The sequence below is a fragment of the Microcaecilia unicolor genome, chromosome 7 (assembly GCF_901765095.1).
Source record: "Microcaecilia unicolor chromosome 7, aMicUni1.1, whole genome shotgun sequence".
NCBI classification, from domain to species: domain Eukaryota; kingdom Metazoa; phylum Chordata; class Amphibia; order Gymnophiona; family Siphonopidae; genus Microcaecilia; species Microcaecilia unicolor.
The window spans coordinates 304,938-320,505 of NC_044037.1; the positions used below are offsets into that span (position 1 = coordinate 304,938).

Consider the following 15,568-nt stretch of genomic DNA (forward strand, 5'->3'; position numbering starts at 1 on the left):
TTTTTGGTTTCTGCTTTGCTAAGTGTATACTGACGACAGATGGCTATGCACAGGTTATATGTACATAGTTTGAAGTTAGTGTTCTCAGTCTCCCTCTGCTGGTAGGCAAGCATAACCCAAGCGTCTTGACCTGTCTGGAGGGTCTAGAGGAAAGAAAATTAGCAGGTAAGGTCTAATTTCACCTTGATGAAGGAGGAAGATGGTGAGATAGGGGAGGAAAAATTATTTGGAAGAGAGGGATAAATGGAGTGGGGGGGGGGGGGGGGGAGACAGACTGAACAGATAGGGGGGCTGTATTTCTGCCAGTGGCCTGCAGCTGTGTATAGAGGGCCTAATATATTAAACTGTTTTTTTTTTTTTTTAATTGGACTTGAGATGACTAAACATCTTCAGTAAATCAGGCCTGAAAGGAACAGCTGTAGACATTTGAGGAGATCTCTCTACCCAACCTCCACCACCTGCTTTGTCTTCAGTGGAAATGACCTGAACGGGAGGAGGGGCAGGCTAAAGTTACTGGCCGCTGACTTGTACATTAAAAAAAAAAAAAAAAATGAAGGCCTGGACCACCAGTTGTTATAATTAGCTTTAAAAATGGTTTGGACTGGTTTGAGGGAAAAGTCGTCAATCTGTTAAAGTAGACATCGGGAAAAGCAGTATGGAATATGTCTTTTTATTTGGAATTCTGCCAGGAACTTATGATGCGGATTGGCCCCTACTGGAAACAAGATACTGGGCTTGATGGATGTTTAATGTCACCCATTATGGTAGCTCTTCCATTAAATCCTTATGTACTATTGGCATCCTTTTTGGTTTTTGTTCATAGTTGTGATAAAGTGGATGTCCTATATTTTGAAGTGAAATTATTCACTGTACAGTTGTTTTGTCTCTTTTCTCATAGGGTTGAGAACATGGGTTTGTACCATCTGGCTAGTGAAATTTTTTTTCTCATATTTACAGGACTTGTACTGTGTCCGAAGTGACCTGGGTAACCTGCTCAAAGCCCTGGGTCGCTTAGAAGAAGCAAAGGTACGTGTTCAGTGGGTTATAATTAAGTCTTAAGGTTTTCCAGACACAACCTTTGCACAGTCTTCAAAGTTGGTTTGATTTGTCAGCATCACAGTCTACAGTCGGAGACATTCTAAAGAAAACAGAAGTGCCAAGCGCATGGTTTATAAATTCACCACCTCTGTTTGAAACACAGTACTTTGTAAGGCACTGTGCTGTTTTAGACTATCTGATGATTGGGATGGTCTTTCATTATTGTGCTCATCTACCAATATATAAAATTCTGATGTTTGCTTGGCTGCTTGGTTGAGCATAGTACTAGAACTTTGGCTCTGACCTCCCATATGTGAGGCCTTTTGAAGCCCTTTATGATCTTTAAGCTCAGATGAATGAATAATTTGATCCAGTTGCTGCCCTCTAATATCAGCATCTTGCCTTCATCTTCAGACACTGTCATGGTGGAAGAAAGGCTGGTAAATTATACCCAAGTCAGAAACGATATCATCACATCTCCTCCTTTTCTGCCTTCTCCTTCCACACACAAGTGAATAGAAGGATGAGGCTGGTTTGTTTTGAAAAAATGGACTGATTGAAAGAAAATTGCTGAAATGAAAGGTGGCTTTTAGCAGTTTCCATTTTAAAAACCATTAAAATTTGAAATGATCTAAAATATTAACACTTGCAGTTTTTTGCTCATGTAAATCTTGATTTGAAAAATTAAACTGACTTGTTACAAGCCACCTTATGCGTCTGCGCTGCCGGGGTGAGGAGTGGTAAATGCCGAGGACTTTCCTGAAATGCCTCTCTGTCACTCTAAGCCCCACGCGCATGCTGGTTTGTGGAGTGTAAGCGCAGGGTAGCTGTCCGTTTGCTGCAGCAACATTTGGGAGAGTGATTTTCATTACCAACCAGCTTATTGGGAGGGGTTATGGGTTTTTTTGGGGGTGGGGGGAGGGTTCTCCCTTTTTTTGTAGTTCTGGGTTTCTGAAATCTAAAGATTTTACAGTTGGTCATGAGTTTTTGCAATCTTGAGTATCATTTATGCTGGATCTCATTGTCATTTCTTTAAGCGGACAGCTAACATTAATTGCACTTCACTAAAGCTTCAGTGTGAACGGCATAAGATAAGACATTGCGCCTGCTTAGGTTGTTGACTTCTTTATTACAGAGCTCTGGAGGCACCTATTTTGAACCAATATTGTATCTTCTGAGGATTTTATTGAACAAGAACTTTTCCCTGATTTGATTTCTTTTGTAATCAGTGCATTTAAAATGATCAGTCAGCCAAATCCTTTCAGTCTGCAGTAAATTGAATTATACTGTTATGTAAATTTTAAAGCCTTTCTTCCAGTTATCCCCTTCTACATATCCAAACGTCTCATTCTTCTGCATGACATACCTTGCGACCGTCCTCATTCCGATGTGTGTTGTAGATCATATCCAAAAAAATTCATTTGCTTTGTTGAGAACTTTTTTACTAATCTTGTTTTCTCTCTTGTTTTTGGTCTTTCACCATTGATATTGTATTTAGAAGGTTTCAGGTGGGTGAAACCTGCTATTCCATGCGTAAGGTGCCTCGCTGAAGGGAGCTCGAGGCCTGGATCTAGGGCAGACATGCACCTCCTCCTCTTCCAGCAAGGAACGCACCGAAAAGTCACATGAGAAATATGGTAACCGGTTTGTAACTGCCACAACAAAACCATTTGCTCCATACCTGAATCTTCTGTCTTGTGGCTTCAGAAGCAGCTTAAATTATTTTATTTACAAGCTAGTAACACAAGAGAAGGTCTTATACCTTTAGCCACAATTCTTTCAAAAAGTTCAGTAAAGTAAATTTAGCTAGTTGGAAAAAAACCCAGAGATAGTTTACTAGTAAAAGCTTCTAACTCTTCTGGTGGTTCATTTTTTTTCCTTTTTCTTCTTTGTTTGGATTGCAGCGTTTGCTCTTCTGATGCGCTGTGAGCCTGCAGTAGCGCAGAGGCTGCGCGGCGGGAATGCGCATTGCACTGAGGTGACATTTGTGAACGGTCAACTGGCTGATTAACTTCTAATTGACTGGCCTTTTTGTATATGAAATTGGCATGTGGTACTGAGGGTTTATATTTCTGCAGAATTTTTTTGTTCTAGCTGCCTGTCTACTGGGGTTAATTGATCTGGTTGGCCATTTACATTATTTGGTAGCGCTGCGTTGCACAGCGATAGCGTTGCGCTGTACTCTGGCAAGAGGCGCCTGCGCTTTCTGCGCTTGCATTACAGGGACCTTGACCTTCATGTCCTGTCATTTGAGGTTGTCGGGCTCCTTAGTGAATTAAAGTTTATGAAAGGGAATATGGGAAATCTGTTTTGTGGCCTGAATGGAAGGGACCACAGTCGGGCTGTATTGTCTGCCCCTATTAAGTTTTATCTTTTGACACAATTGGGAGTGTCATGGCTTCTTTGAATCTTTATACATTATACAATGATAAAGTGGTGCTCTGTCTTGAGTCTCCCTATGTGATGTGTGTGTAAGAAGCGGGTGAAGAATTTAAAATGGCTGAAAAAACAGCAGTTATGTTTACTGCCAGCTAATTTTTTCCTTTCTTCACGTAAAGTTCATAGCTCTTTTGAAGAGGTTAATATAACTGAAAAATGGCAGCTTGCATTTGGGTTTTGGTTTGCGCAGGCATAGGATCCGTCGGCTGTTGCAGCGCATTAGTTGTAGCGCAAGCGAGCCTATGCTGCAGGCTCACTTTTGGCTGGTCAGAGAATGAATACTGACATTTTTTAAACATATCTTTTCATTCCTCTCTTGCTTTTAAAATTCTCCTTTCCTTCTCTCTTCTTCCTTCCCCCACCCTCTGCATCCTTTTTTCTTTATCTGTTCTAAGGCTTGTTACCTGAAAGCGATTGAAACGCAACCTAATTTTGCAGTAGCCTGGAGTAACCTGGGTTGTGTGTTTAATGCACAAGGCGAGATATGGCTTGCAATTCATCATTTTGAGAAGGTAAAACTTTTAAAGGCTTTTGAAAATGTTGCTTGTGAAAGTGATGGGTAGAGAGGCTTGCCTCTTAAGAAAATTATTTCTGACTTGGAAAGAACAGAGCTAAATTTATAAGAACTGTCTTCCCTTTGTTCTCTCATGTTTGTGTATTAAACAATTGTGTCCATCCGATTGCAAGAAAGTAGTAGTTAATATACTCTGGAAGTTAGGCCAAACATGCAAATTACAAGAACTGTATATTTTCAGCCTCTTAGTAAATACATGTTTGTGATGAGTGTTTTTCGCTGCTTTCAGGCTGTCACTCTGGACCCTAATTTCCTGGATGCCTATATCAATCTGGGAAATGTGCTGAAGGAGGCACGCATTTTTGATAGGTAAGTAGATCATTTGGGTCTTTATTGTAGTCTACTCTGCCTCAACTCCAAGCAGTGTTGGCCTATTAATAAAAGGGTTTACCTTGGCTTAGAATGTAATCAAAACTATAATATTTAAGTCTGAGTTTTAGGAATACTTTTTTCTTTATTAATTTGGTTTTCTATCATATAAGCTGAAAGCACATTATAAGATCAGTAAATACATATACAGTAAGGTGAACAAAAAATGACACGTAGAAGAAAGTTGGAAGTGAAATAGAAATAATTAAGTACACTCAGAGTAGATTACAATTGCACTCCACACTGCTCTATGCTATCCCATTTCTACTTGCTATGTGTTAGAAATCAGAAATGCAGCCAGTAAAGCATTTATAGCTACATAAGAATAAACCTACTGGGTCAGACCAATGGTCCATCTTGCCAGTATACTGTTTTCAACAGTGGCCAAGCCAGGTCACAAGTACCTGGCAGAAACCCAATTAGTAGAAAATAAGTAATGTGTACTTCTGCTGTGACGAAACATCTAGCCACCTACCTGGGGCTAAATCTGCGGCCACTTAGAGGGTCTATTCCCAGCACAGCTCAGGTCCACCTCCACCTGCTGCTTGTGCTCTACACTAGCACCCTTCTCTCACTGACAGGGTCCCAACTGCCTCTGGGTGAGTCTCCCACTCTCAAATTTTTTACTCATTTCAAAAGTACAAAGACCAGGGGACATTCGAGGACGTTACATGGAAATACTCTTAAAACAAACAGGAGGGAATATTTTTTCACTCAATAAATAGTAACACACTCGAGCCAATTTCAGCCAGTGAGGAGAACTGCGATTGCACAGCAGCTCAGGGGTAGCACAGTCGCTAATGTGCAGGCTGTGGCTGTTCTGGGGCACTGGTGAAAGGAGTTTGCCACACATAAGGCAGGATCTTTTCAGGACAGCGCAGTAAGTCAGTGGGTGGTTGTGAGGTTGTAGAGGTAGCGTGTGGCACAGAGGGGATTGGGGGGCCAGCTGGAACAGCGAACCTGATACCGAAGGGGAATCTAGTTTTGGTGGGTAACACTACCATTTTGGACCCAGCTGCAGGAGGAGAAGGGCCTCTCCAGGATGGTGTAAACAGAAGACAAAAATGCCACTGAAATATAGATGGAAAGCGATGACCACAAATGCTTGCAATGTAAGCAACAAAGTTCATGTTCTGCAAACTCTGATGTTAGAGTCAGACTTAGACTTAGACATTGTTGCAATCATGGAGACATGGCTCTATGATTCCCATGAATGGTATGCAAACATACCAGGTTATATTCTATTTAAGAAGGATAGAGATGGTTGTAAAGGTGGAGTAGTGGCTCTATGTGAGAAATGATATCACAGCGACTGAAATGACAGGGGCCTGGGGAAAGAATGAAGCGATATGGATCATCTTAAAAAGATGATGTAACCTTTATCCACATGGGTGTTGTCTACAGACCTCTGACACAATCGGAGAGACTAGATAAAGATTTGGTTACAGATATCCAAAAGCTGGGAAAGTAAAGAGAGGTGCTGTGGATTGGAAAGTTCCATATGTGGAATTGGAAAGAAGTAGAGAGATTGTGGATGTTTTTCAAAGTGCTCTGCTCAGACAAATGGTGATGGAACCCACGAGGGAGGGAGTGACGCCGGATCTGGTGCTCACAAATGGGGAAGGTGTGTCAAATGTCCGAGTGGGCACCCACCTGGGCAGCAGTGACCATCAAACAGTTTGGTTTGATATAACAGCTGACATAGAGGGCAGCCACTCGAAGTCCTGGACTTCTAGCATGCTGAATTTAGTAAAATGGGAGAATACCTGAGGAAGGAGCTGATGGGCTTGGGAGGACATATGAGAAGTAGAAGGGCAGTGGCCCAGGATGAAAGGAGCTGTAAATATAGCTACAAACCTTTATATAAGGAGAGTAAATAAAAGCAAGAGAAAAAGGAAACTGATACGGTTCTCCAAGCAAGCAGCTGAGAAAATAAAGGCTGAAGAGTTGGCATTTATGACATACAGAAAAACTCAAGAAGAGTAACACAGAGAGGAATACCGAATGAAACTGAAAGAAGCCGAGAGAGAGAGATACCTCTGGCGAAGTGGAAGAACAAATGGCTAGAAATGTAAAGGGGGGGGGAATGACAAAAATTTCTTTAGGTTTATTAGTGAAAGGAGGAAGTCTAAAAATGGTATTGTGAGACTGAAAGATGCTGCGATCCACTATGTGGAAATTGATGATGAAAAAGCAAGTGTACTAGACAAGTACTTCTGTTTTCAGGAAGAAAATCCTGGAGAAGGACCATGATTGACTGGCAAAAGTACATACGAGAATGGAGTGGATATAGCACCGTTTACGGAAGAGAGTGTTTATGTACAACTTGAAAATCTAAAGGTGGACAAAGCCATGGGACCGGACGGTATCCATCCCAGGATATTGAGGGAGCTCAGAGAGGTTCTGGTGGGTCCTCTTAAAGATATGTTTAATAAGTCTTTGGAGATGGGAGGTTCCTTGGGATTGGAGAAGAGCAGATGAGGTCCCTCTTCACAAAAGTGGTGACGGAGAAGAAGCTGGAAACTACAGGCCGGTAAGCCTCACTTCGGCTATTGGAAAAGTAATGGAAGCGATGTTGATGGAAAGGATAGTTAATTTCCTGGAATCCAATAAGTTCTAAGATCCAAGACAACATGGTTTAACCAAAGGTAAATCATGCCAAACAAATCTCATTGAATTCTTTGACTGGGTGACCAGAAAATTGAATCAAGGATGTGTGATAGATGTAATATACTTGGGATTTCAGCAAAGCCTTTGACACGGATCCACACAGGAGGCTCTTGAATAAACTTGACAGGCTGAAGATAGGACCCAATGTGGTGAACTGGTTGACGGACAGACTTCAGAGGGTAGTGGTTAATGGAATTCACTCTGAGGAGGGAAACTCCGTTCACTAGGTAAATCTCTCCTAACTACACCCTTCTCCTCTACTGCTAACTCCAGACTCCGTTCCTTTTATCTTGCCGCACTCTATGCCTGGAATAGACTTCCTGAGCCGCTATGTCAAGCTCCATCTCTGCCCGCCTTCAAATCCGTGCTTAAGGCCCACCTGTTTAATGCTGCGTTTGACTCCTAACTTTTTCACTTGTTCGTAACCTTTATCTTATCTTTCTCTTCAATAGCCCCTTATCCCTATGTGTCTGTTGGTCCTACCCTTGTCCCTTATTTGTCCTGTCTGTCCTGATTTAGATTGTAAGCTCTCTTGAGCAGGGACTGTCTCTTTTTCATGTTCAATTGTGAAGTGCTGCGTACGACTGGTAGCGCTATAGAAATGATTTGTAGTAGTAAAAGTGAGTGGAGTGCCTCGAGGGTCGGTGCTGAGGCCGATTCTGTTCAGTATATTTGTGAGTGACGTTGCCGAAGGGTTAGAAGGTAAAGTTTACCTTTTTGCGCATGATACCAAGCTTTGTAACGGAGTAGACACCTAGGAGGGAGTGGAAAACATAAAAAAGGATCTGCAGAAGCTAGAAAAATGGTCTAATGTTTGACAATTAAAATTCAGTGCAAAGTGATGCACTTAGGGAGTAGAAATCCATAGGAGAGGGCTGTTGGGGTGATAGTATCTGAGGAGCTGAAGGCAACGAAACAGTATGACAAGACGATGGCTGTAGCCAGAAAGATGCTAGGCTATATAGAGAGGGGTGTAACCAGCAGAAGAAAGGAGGTGTTGATGCCCCTGTACAAGTCGATGGTCAGGCCCCACCTGGAGTATTGTGTTCAGTTTTGGAGGTCGTATGTCGCTAAGGATATAAAAAGATGTGAAGCCGTTCAAAGAGAAGCTACAAAAATGGTATGGTGATTGAATTTTATAAGATGTACAAGGAAAGACTTACTGACCTGAACATGTATACCCTGGAGGAAAGGAGAAACAGGGGTGATATGATACAGGCGTTCAAATATTTAGTATGTAAGTATTGACATACCGGGACAGACCAAAGGTCCATCAAGCCCACCATCCTGTTTCCAACAGTGACCAATGCAGGTCACAAATACCTGACAAGATCCCCAAAAAGTACAAAACATGTTATGCTGCTTATCCCAGAAATAGTGGATTTTCCCCAAGTCCAATTTAATAATGGTCTGTGGACTTCTCCTTTTGGAAGCCGGCCAAACCTTTTATTAAAACTGTGCTATGCTAACTGCCTTTAACACATTCTCTGGCAACAAATTCCAGAGTTCAATTACACGTTGAGTGAAGAAATATTTTCTACGATTCGTTTTAAATTTACCACTTTGTAACTTCATCGCATGCCCCCTAATCCTAGTATTTTTGAAAAGCATAAACAGACGCTTCACGTCTACCCATTCCACTCCACTCATTATTTTATAGACCTCTGTCATATCTCCCCTCAGCTGTCTTTTCTGCAAACTGAAGAGCCCTAGCCGCTTTAGACTTTCCTCATTGGGAAGTCGTCCCATTCCCTTTATAACTTTCATTGTCCTTCTCTACACTTTTTCTAATACCACTATATCTTTTTTTGAGCTGCGGTGATCAGAATTGAACACAATATTTGAGGTGCGGTCATGCCATGGAGTGATACAAAAGCATTATAATGTCCTCATTTTTGTTTTCCATTCCTTTCCTAATACCAAACATTCTATTTGCTTTCTTAGCCGCCGCAGCACACTAAACAGAAGGTTTCAACGTATCAACGATGACACCTAGGAGTCACTGACCAAGAAACGGATCTAATGTGGAACCTTGCATGACGTTGCTGTAATTCGGGTTCCTCTTTCCCAAATGCATCACTTTGCACTTGCTCACATTAAACGTCATCTGCCATTTAGATGCCCAGTCATCCAGCCTTGTAAGGTCTTCTTGTAATTTTTCACAATCCTCCCGTGATTTAACAACGTTGAATAACGTTGTGTCGTCACCAAATTTAATTACCTCACTAGTTACTCCCATCTCTAGGTCATTTATACATTATGTTAAAAAGCAGTGGACCCAGCACAGACCCCTGGGGAACCCCAGTAACTACCCTTCTCCATTAAGAATACTGACCATTTAACCAGTTTTTAATCCACAGTAGGATAGTACCTCCTATCCCATGACTCTCCAATTTCCTCTGGAGTCTTTCATGAGGTACTTTGTCAGATGCCTTCTGAAAATCCAGATACACAACATCAACCGGATCATCTTTATCCACGTTTGTTCACCCCTTCAAAGAAGTGTAGTAGATTGGTGAGGCAAGATTTCCCCTGACTAAATCCACATTGACTTTGTCTCACCAAGACAGCCGGCTCCTCCCTCCACTATCTAAGATCCTGTCTAGGTGACGTGTGAGGTTCGCCACCTTTGCACCAGGCAGACAAGTGACAAGGTGATCCTCAAGTCCACCAGCCACCCAGCTATCTATATTCCTAATAATCGAATCACCGACTACAACAGCTGTCCTAACCTTTCCCTCCTGGGCAGAAGATCTTGGAGACTAGGTCTTTCTGTGCCTTCTAGAAGCTATCTTTTAATGTTGTAGGCTGTGGCAAAAAGTTAAAGCTAAATCAGTAATCAGGTTGCCCTTAGTAATTTTTGCAAATATTCTACTTCCTCACATTTTAATTAACACCTAATTCAGGTCAGTAGCTGTGCTACCTCTCTATCAGCCAAAGAACAGAAAATAACTGTCTTTTAGAATAAAATTTGAGCCTTTCTATTATCCTTTTTAATGTTCTTTGGCTGTTAAGTTTGTACCTCTAGAAAAAAGTTTGTTTAAAACAGTGGGAATAGTATGTACCTCTAGAAAAAGGTTGTTTAAAACTATAGGAAAAGGATTGTACACAGTGGAAACTAGTTAATAGTACTTATTTTTCTCCCTCGCCTCCCTCCCCCCGAAGACTGTTCAGGGTGCATGGGTGATCAGGAACACAAATAGAATATTAGGAAAGGAGTGGAAAACACAACAGAGAATATTTATAATGCCTTTGTATCGCTCCATGGTGCAACCACACCTTTAAATATTGTTTGGAGTTCTGGTCATGTATTTCGAAGAAGATGTAGCTGAATTAGAAAAGGTACAGAGAGGGTTGAGTAAAATGATAAAGGGGATGGAGTAACTTTCCTATCAGGAAAGGCTAAAGAGGCTGTAGCTCTTCAGCTTAGAGAATAGCTGATGAGAGATTATGTTGGAGGTCTATAAAATAAGTGGAATGGCAACAGACGTGAATCACTTGTGTAATTTTTCCAAAAATACAAGGACTAGGGGAATTGCAAAGGAGTTAATACATTTATAACAAATGAAATAAAATTTTTTTCCACTCAACATGTAATTAACCCAAGGAATTTGATGCCACAGAATATGGTAAAAGCAGTTAGTGTGACAAGCTTTTAAAAAAAGTATTTTTGGATAAATTCCTGGAAGAAAAGTCTGTACACCTTTATTAAGATTGTCTTAAACATCCACTTCCTTGTCATCAAGCAGATGAAGCCATTACGTATGGGTTATGTCCATCAACCAGCAGGGGAGATAGCACTCAAACTTTCACAGTGCCCTCTTGGCCAGCTAGCTCCACTGCCTCTTCAGTATTCTCTATCTCCCCAGCAGGGTGGCTGCAGCTTGTTCGAGCTCCAGAAAAATCTGCCGGGAGGTGGTTCCTGGCTTGCCAGTTGTTAACCAGGGTGTTGGAGGCTATAGCAGCTTCACTTTAAAGGCACATAGGTTAGCCCTTTCCCTGCCTTACCCATACCTCTGTGGATGTGGACATATTGCCTTGCTTTCCCTGTCCTTTCCCACCAACAGTGGATGCAGGCATATAGGTTCACCCTTTCCCTGCCTTTCCCACTCATTTGAGCCTCCGGAGTCTTCAATACCTCTGCTTTCCTGACAGCTTTAAAAAATAAAAATAAAAAAAAGAACAGAGGTTTTTGACCTGATTTTCAGCAGGATCGTAGTTGTACACTAGATTCTCCGAGGACAAGCAGGCTGCTTGTTCTCACGACTGGGTGACGTCCGCGGCAGCCCCCACCAACCGGAAAGAAGCTTCGCGGGACGGTCTCGACTGCCACGCAGGTGGAGTCCCCGTCGACGTCGATGGAGGGAGCTCCGTCCCCGCCGGCGCGGGAGTCCACCGCTCGACGACACCGAGACCTCGGTGCCTCGACGTCGAGCCGGGCCCGGTACAGGACTCAGCTACATGAGCTAATGTCCGATACCGAGGATGAGGACTCGTGGGGGGAAGAGGAGGACCCTAGATATTTCTCCTCAGAGGAGTCTACGGGCCTTCCCTCGGACCCCACGCCTTCACCGGAGAGGAAGCTCTCACCTCCTGAGAGTCTCTCCTTTGCCTCCTTTGTGCGGGATATGTCTATCAGCATTCCCTTCCCCGTGGTCTCTGTGGAAGAGCCGAGGGCCGAGATGCTCGAGGTCCTCGACTATCCATCACCACTAGAGAGTCCCTCCACGGTGCCGCTGCACAATGTCCTGAAGGAGACGCTGCTCCGGAACTGGGTGGCGACCATTAACTAACCCCACCATTCCCAAGAAAGCAGAGTCCCAGTACAGGATCCACTCTGACCCAGAGCTCATGCGGCCCCAATTGCCCCATGACTCAGCGGTCGTGGATTCTGCTCTCAAGAGGGCACGGAGTTCGAGGGATACCGCCTCGGCGCCCCCGGGGCGGGAGTCTCGCACTCTGGACTCGTTTGGGAGGAAGGCCTACCAATCCTCCATGCTCGTGACCCGCATCCAGTCATACCTGCTCTATATGAGCATTCACATGCGGACCTATGTGCAACAACTGGCGGACCTGGTCGAGAAGCTCCCGCCGGAGCAGTCCAGGCCTTATCAGGAGGTGGTCAGGCAGCTGAAGGCGTACAGAAAGTTCCTGTCCAGGGGTATTTTTGACACCTGTGACGTGGCATCTCGTGCTGCGGCCCAAGGTATAGTGATGCGCAGGCTCTCATGGCTGCGTGCCTCTGACCTGGACAACCGCACCCAGCAGAGACTGGCTGACGTCCCTTGCCGGGGGGATAACATTTTTGGTGAGAAGGTCGAGCAGATGGTGGACCAACTGCATCAGCGGGAAACCGCTCTCGACAAGCTCTCCCACCGGGCGCCTTCAGCATCCACCTCAGCAGGTGGACGTTTTTCCGGGCCCGGCAGGCTGCACCCTATTCTTTTGCAAAGCGTAGGTACAAACCAGCCGGCCCGAAGGCCTCGTCAGGCACAGGGACAGCCCCAGCGCGCTCGTTCCCGTCAACAGCGTGCGCCTAAGCAGCCCCCTGCGCCTCCACAGCAAAAGCCAGGGACGGGCTTTTGACTGGATCCACGGGAACATAGCCGCCCTCAAAGTGTCCGTACCGGACGATCTGCCGGTCGGGGGGAGGTTAAAATTTTTTCACCAAAGGTGGCCTCTCATAACCTCCGACCAGTGGGTTCTCCAAATAGTGCGGTGCGGATACGCCCTGAATTTGGCCTCCCTGCCTCCAAATTGTCCTCCGGGAGCTCAATCCTTCAGCTCCCATCACAAGCAGGTACTTGCAGAGGAACTCTCCGCCCTTCTCAGCGCCAATGCGGTCGAGCCCGTACCACCCGGGCAGGAAGGGCAGGGATTCTATTCCAGGTACTTCCTTGTGGAAAAGAAAACAGGGGGGATGCGTCCCATCCTAGACCTGAGAGGCCTGAACAAATTCCTGGTCAAAGAAAAGTTCAGGATGCTTTCCTTGGGCACCCTTCTGCCAATGATTCAGAAAAACGATTGGCTATGTTCCCTGGATTTAAAGGATGCATATACTCACATCCCGATACTGCCAGCTCACAGACAGTATCTCAGATTCCGCCTGGGCGCACGGCACTTTCAGTATTGTGTGCTGCCCTTTGGGCTCGCCTCCGCCCCACGAGTGTTTACAAAGTGCCTCGTGGTGGTGGCGGCGTACCTACGCAGGCTGGGAGTGCACGTGTTCCCATATCTCGACGATTGGCTGGTCAAGAACACCTCGGAGGCAGGAGCCCTTCGGTCCATGCAGTGCACTATTCAACTTCTGGAGCTGCTGGGGTTTGTGATAAATTACCCAAAGTCCCATCTCCAGCCATCCCAGTCTCTGGAATTCATAGGAGCGCTGCTGAATACCCAGACGGCTCAGGCCTACCTTCCCGAAGCGCGGGCCACCATCTCCTGGCCCTGGCTTCGCAGACCAGAGCGTCTCAGCAGGTCACAGCTCGGCAGATGTTGAGACTTCTGGGTCATATGGCCTCCACAGTTCATGTGACTCCCATGGCTCGTCTTCACATGAGATCTGCTCAATGGACCCTAGCTTCCCAGTGGTTCCAAGCCACCGGGAATCTAGAAGATGTCATCCGCCTCTCCACCAGTTGGCCGCACTTCACTGCTCTGGTGGACCATCCGGACCAATTTGACCCCTGGGACGTCCATTCCAAATTCCGCAGCCTTCGAAAGTGCTGACGACGGATGCATCTCGCCTGGGGTGGGGAGCTCACGTCGATGGGCTTCACACCAAGGGTCTGTGGTCCCTCCAGGAAAAGGATCTACAGATCAACCTCCGGGAGCTCCGAGCGATCTGGAACGCACTGAAGGCTTTCAGAGATCGCTGTCCTACCAATTATCCAAATTCGGACAGACAATCAGGTTGCAATGTATTACTCAACAAGCAGGGGGGCACCGGATCTCGCCCCCTGTGTCAGGAAGCCGTCGGGATGTGGCGTTGGGCGTGCCGGTTCGGCATGCTCCTCCAAGCCACATACCTGGCAGGCGTAAACAACAGTCTGGCCGACAGACTGAGCAGAGTCATGCAACCGCACGAGTGGTCGCTCCATTCCAGAGTGGTACGCAAGATCTTCCGAGAGTGGGGCACCCCCTCGGTGGATCTTTTTGCCTCTCAGACCAACCACAAGCTGCCTCTGTTCTGTTCCAGACTTCGGACACACGGCAGGCTAGCGTCAGATGCCTTTCTCCTTCATTGAGGGACCGGCCTCATGTATGCTTATCCTCCCATACCTTTGGTGGGGAAGACCTTACTGAAGCTCAAGCAAGACCGCGGCACCATGATTCTGATAGCGCCCTTTTGGCCCCGTCAGATCTGGTTCCCTCTTCTTCTGGAGTTGTCCTCAGAAGAACCGTGGAGATTGGAGTGTTTTCCGACTCTCATTTCGCAGAACGACGGAGCGTTGCTGCACCCCAACCTTCAATCTCTGGCTCTCACGGCCTGGATGTTGAGGTCGTAGACTTCGCTGCGTTGGGTCTGTCTGAGGGTGTCCTCCCGGGTCTTGCTTGCCTCTAGGAAGGATTCCACTAAAAAGAGTTACTTTTTCAAGTGGAGGAGGTTTGTCGTTTGGTGTGAGAGCAAGGCCCTAGAACCTCGCTCTTGCCCTGCACAGAACCTGCTTGAATACCTTCTGCACTTATCAGAGTCTGGCCTCAAGACCAACTCAGTAAGGAATCACCTTAGTGCGATTAGTGCTTACCATTATCGTGTGGAAGGTAAAGCCATCTCTGGAGAGCCTTTAGTCGTTCGATTCATGAGAGGCTTGCTTTTGTCAAGCCCCCTATCAAGCCTCCTACTGTGTCATGGGATCTCAACGTCGTCCTCACCCAGCTGATGAAACCTCCTTTTGAGCCACTGAATACCTGCCATCTGAAGTACTTGACCTGGAAGGTCATTTTCTTGGTGGCAGTTACTTCAGCTCGTAGGGTCAGTGAGCTTCAAGCCCTAGTAGCTCATGCTCCATATACCAAATTTCATCACAACAGAGTAGTGCTCCGCACCCACCCACAGTTCCTGCCGAAGGTGGTGTCGGAGTTCCATCTAACCAGTCAATTGTCTTGCCAACATTCTTCCCAGGCCGCATACCCGCCCTGCTGAACGTCAGTTGCACACATTGGACTGCAAGAGAGCATTGGCCTTCTATCTGGAGCGGACACAGCCCAACAGACAGTCCGCCCAATTGTTTATTTCTTTCGACCCTAACAGGCTAGGGGTCGCTGTCGGGAAACGCACCATCTCCAATTGGCTAGCAGATTGCATTTCCTTCACTTACGCCCAGGCTGGGCTGACTCTTGAGGGTCATGTCACGGCTCATAGTGTCAGAGCCATGGCAGCGTCGGTGGCCCACTTGAAGTCAGCCACTATTGAAGAGATCTGCAAGGCTGTGACGTGGTCATCTGTCCACACATTCACATCTCATTACTGCCTCC

The 15,568-nt window shown here is 45.7% G+C and overlaps 1 protein-coding gene across 4 annotated transcripts in view; it reads left to right on the forward strand.

The window, feature by feature from the left end:
• Positions 1 to 15,568, forward strand: part of OGT (O-linked N-acetylglucosamine (GlcNAc) transferase) — a 257,459-nt gene that overhangs the window by 21,171 nt on the left and 220,720 nt on the right. For 2 of the 4 annotated variants that reach the window (XM_030208828.1, XM_030208829.1), the window contains exons 4-6: positions 958 to 1,026; positions 3,873 to 3,989; positions 4,281 to 4,360. In XM_030208828.1, coding sequence (XP_030064688.1) covers positions 958 to 1,026; positions 3,873 to 3,989; positions 4,281 to 4,360 — 266 coding nt within the window. Of the gene's footprint in view, positions 1 to 957; positions 1,027 to 1,055; positions 2,676 to 2,942; positions 3,017 to 3,872; positions 3,990 to 4,280; positions 4,361 to 15,568 lie in introns of those variants that run through there. The other 2 variants (XM_030208830.1, XM_030208831.1) reach the window with 2 other exon arrangements.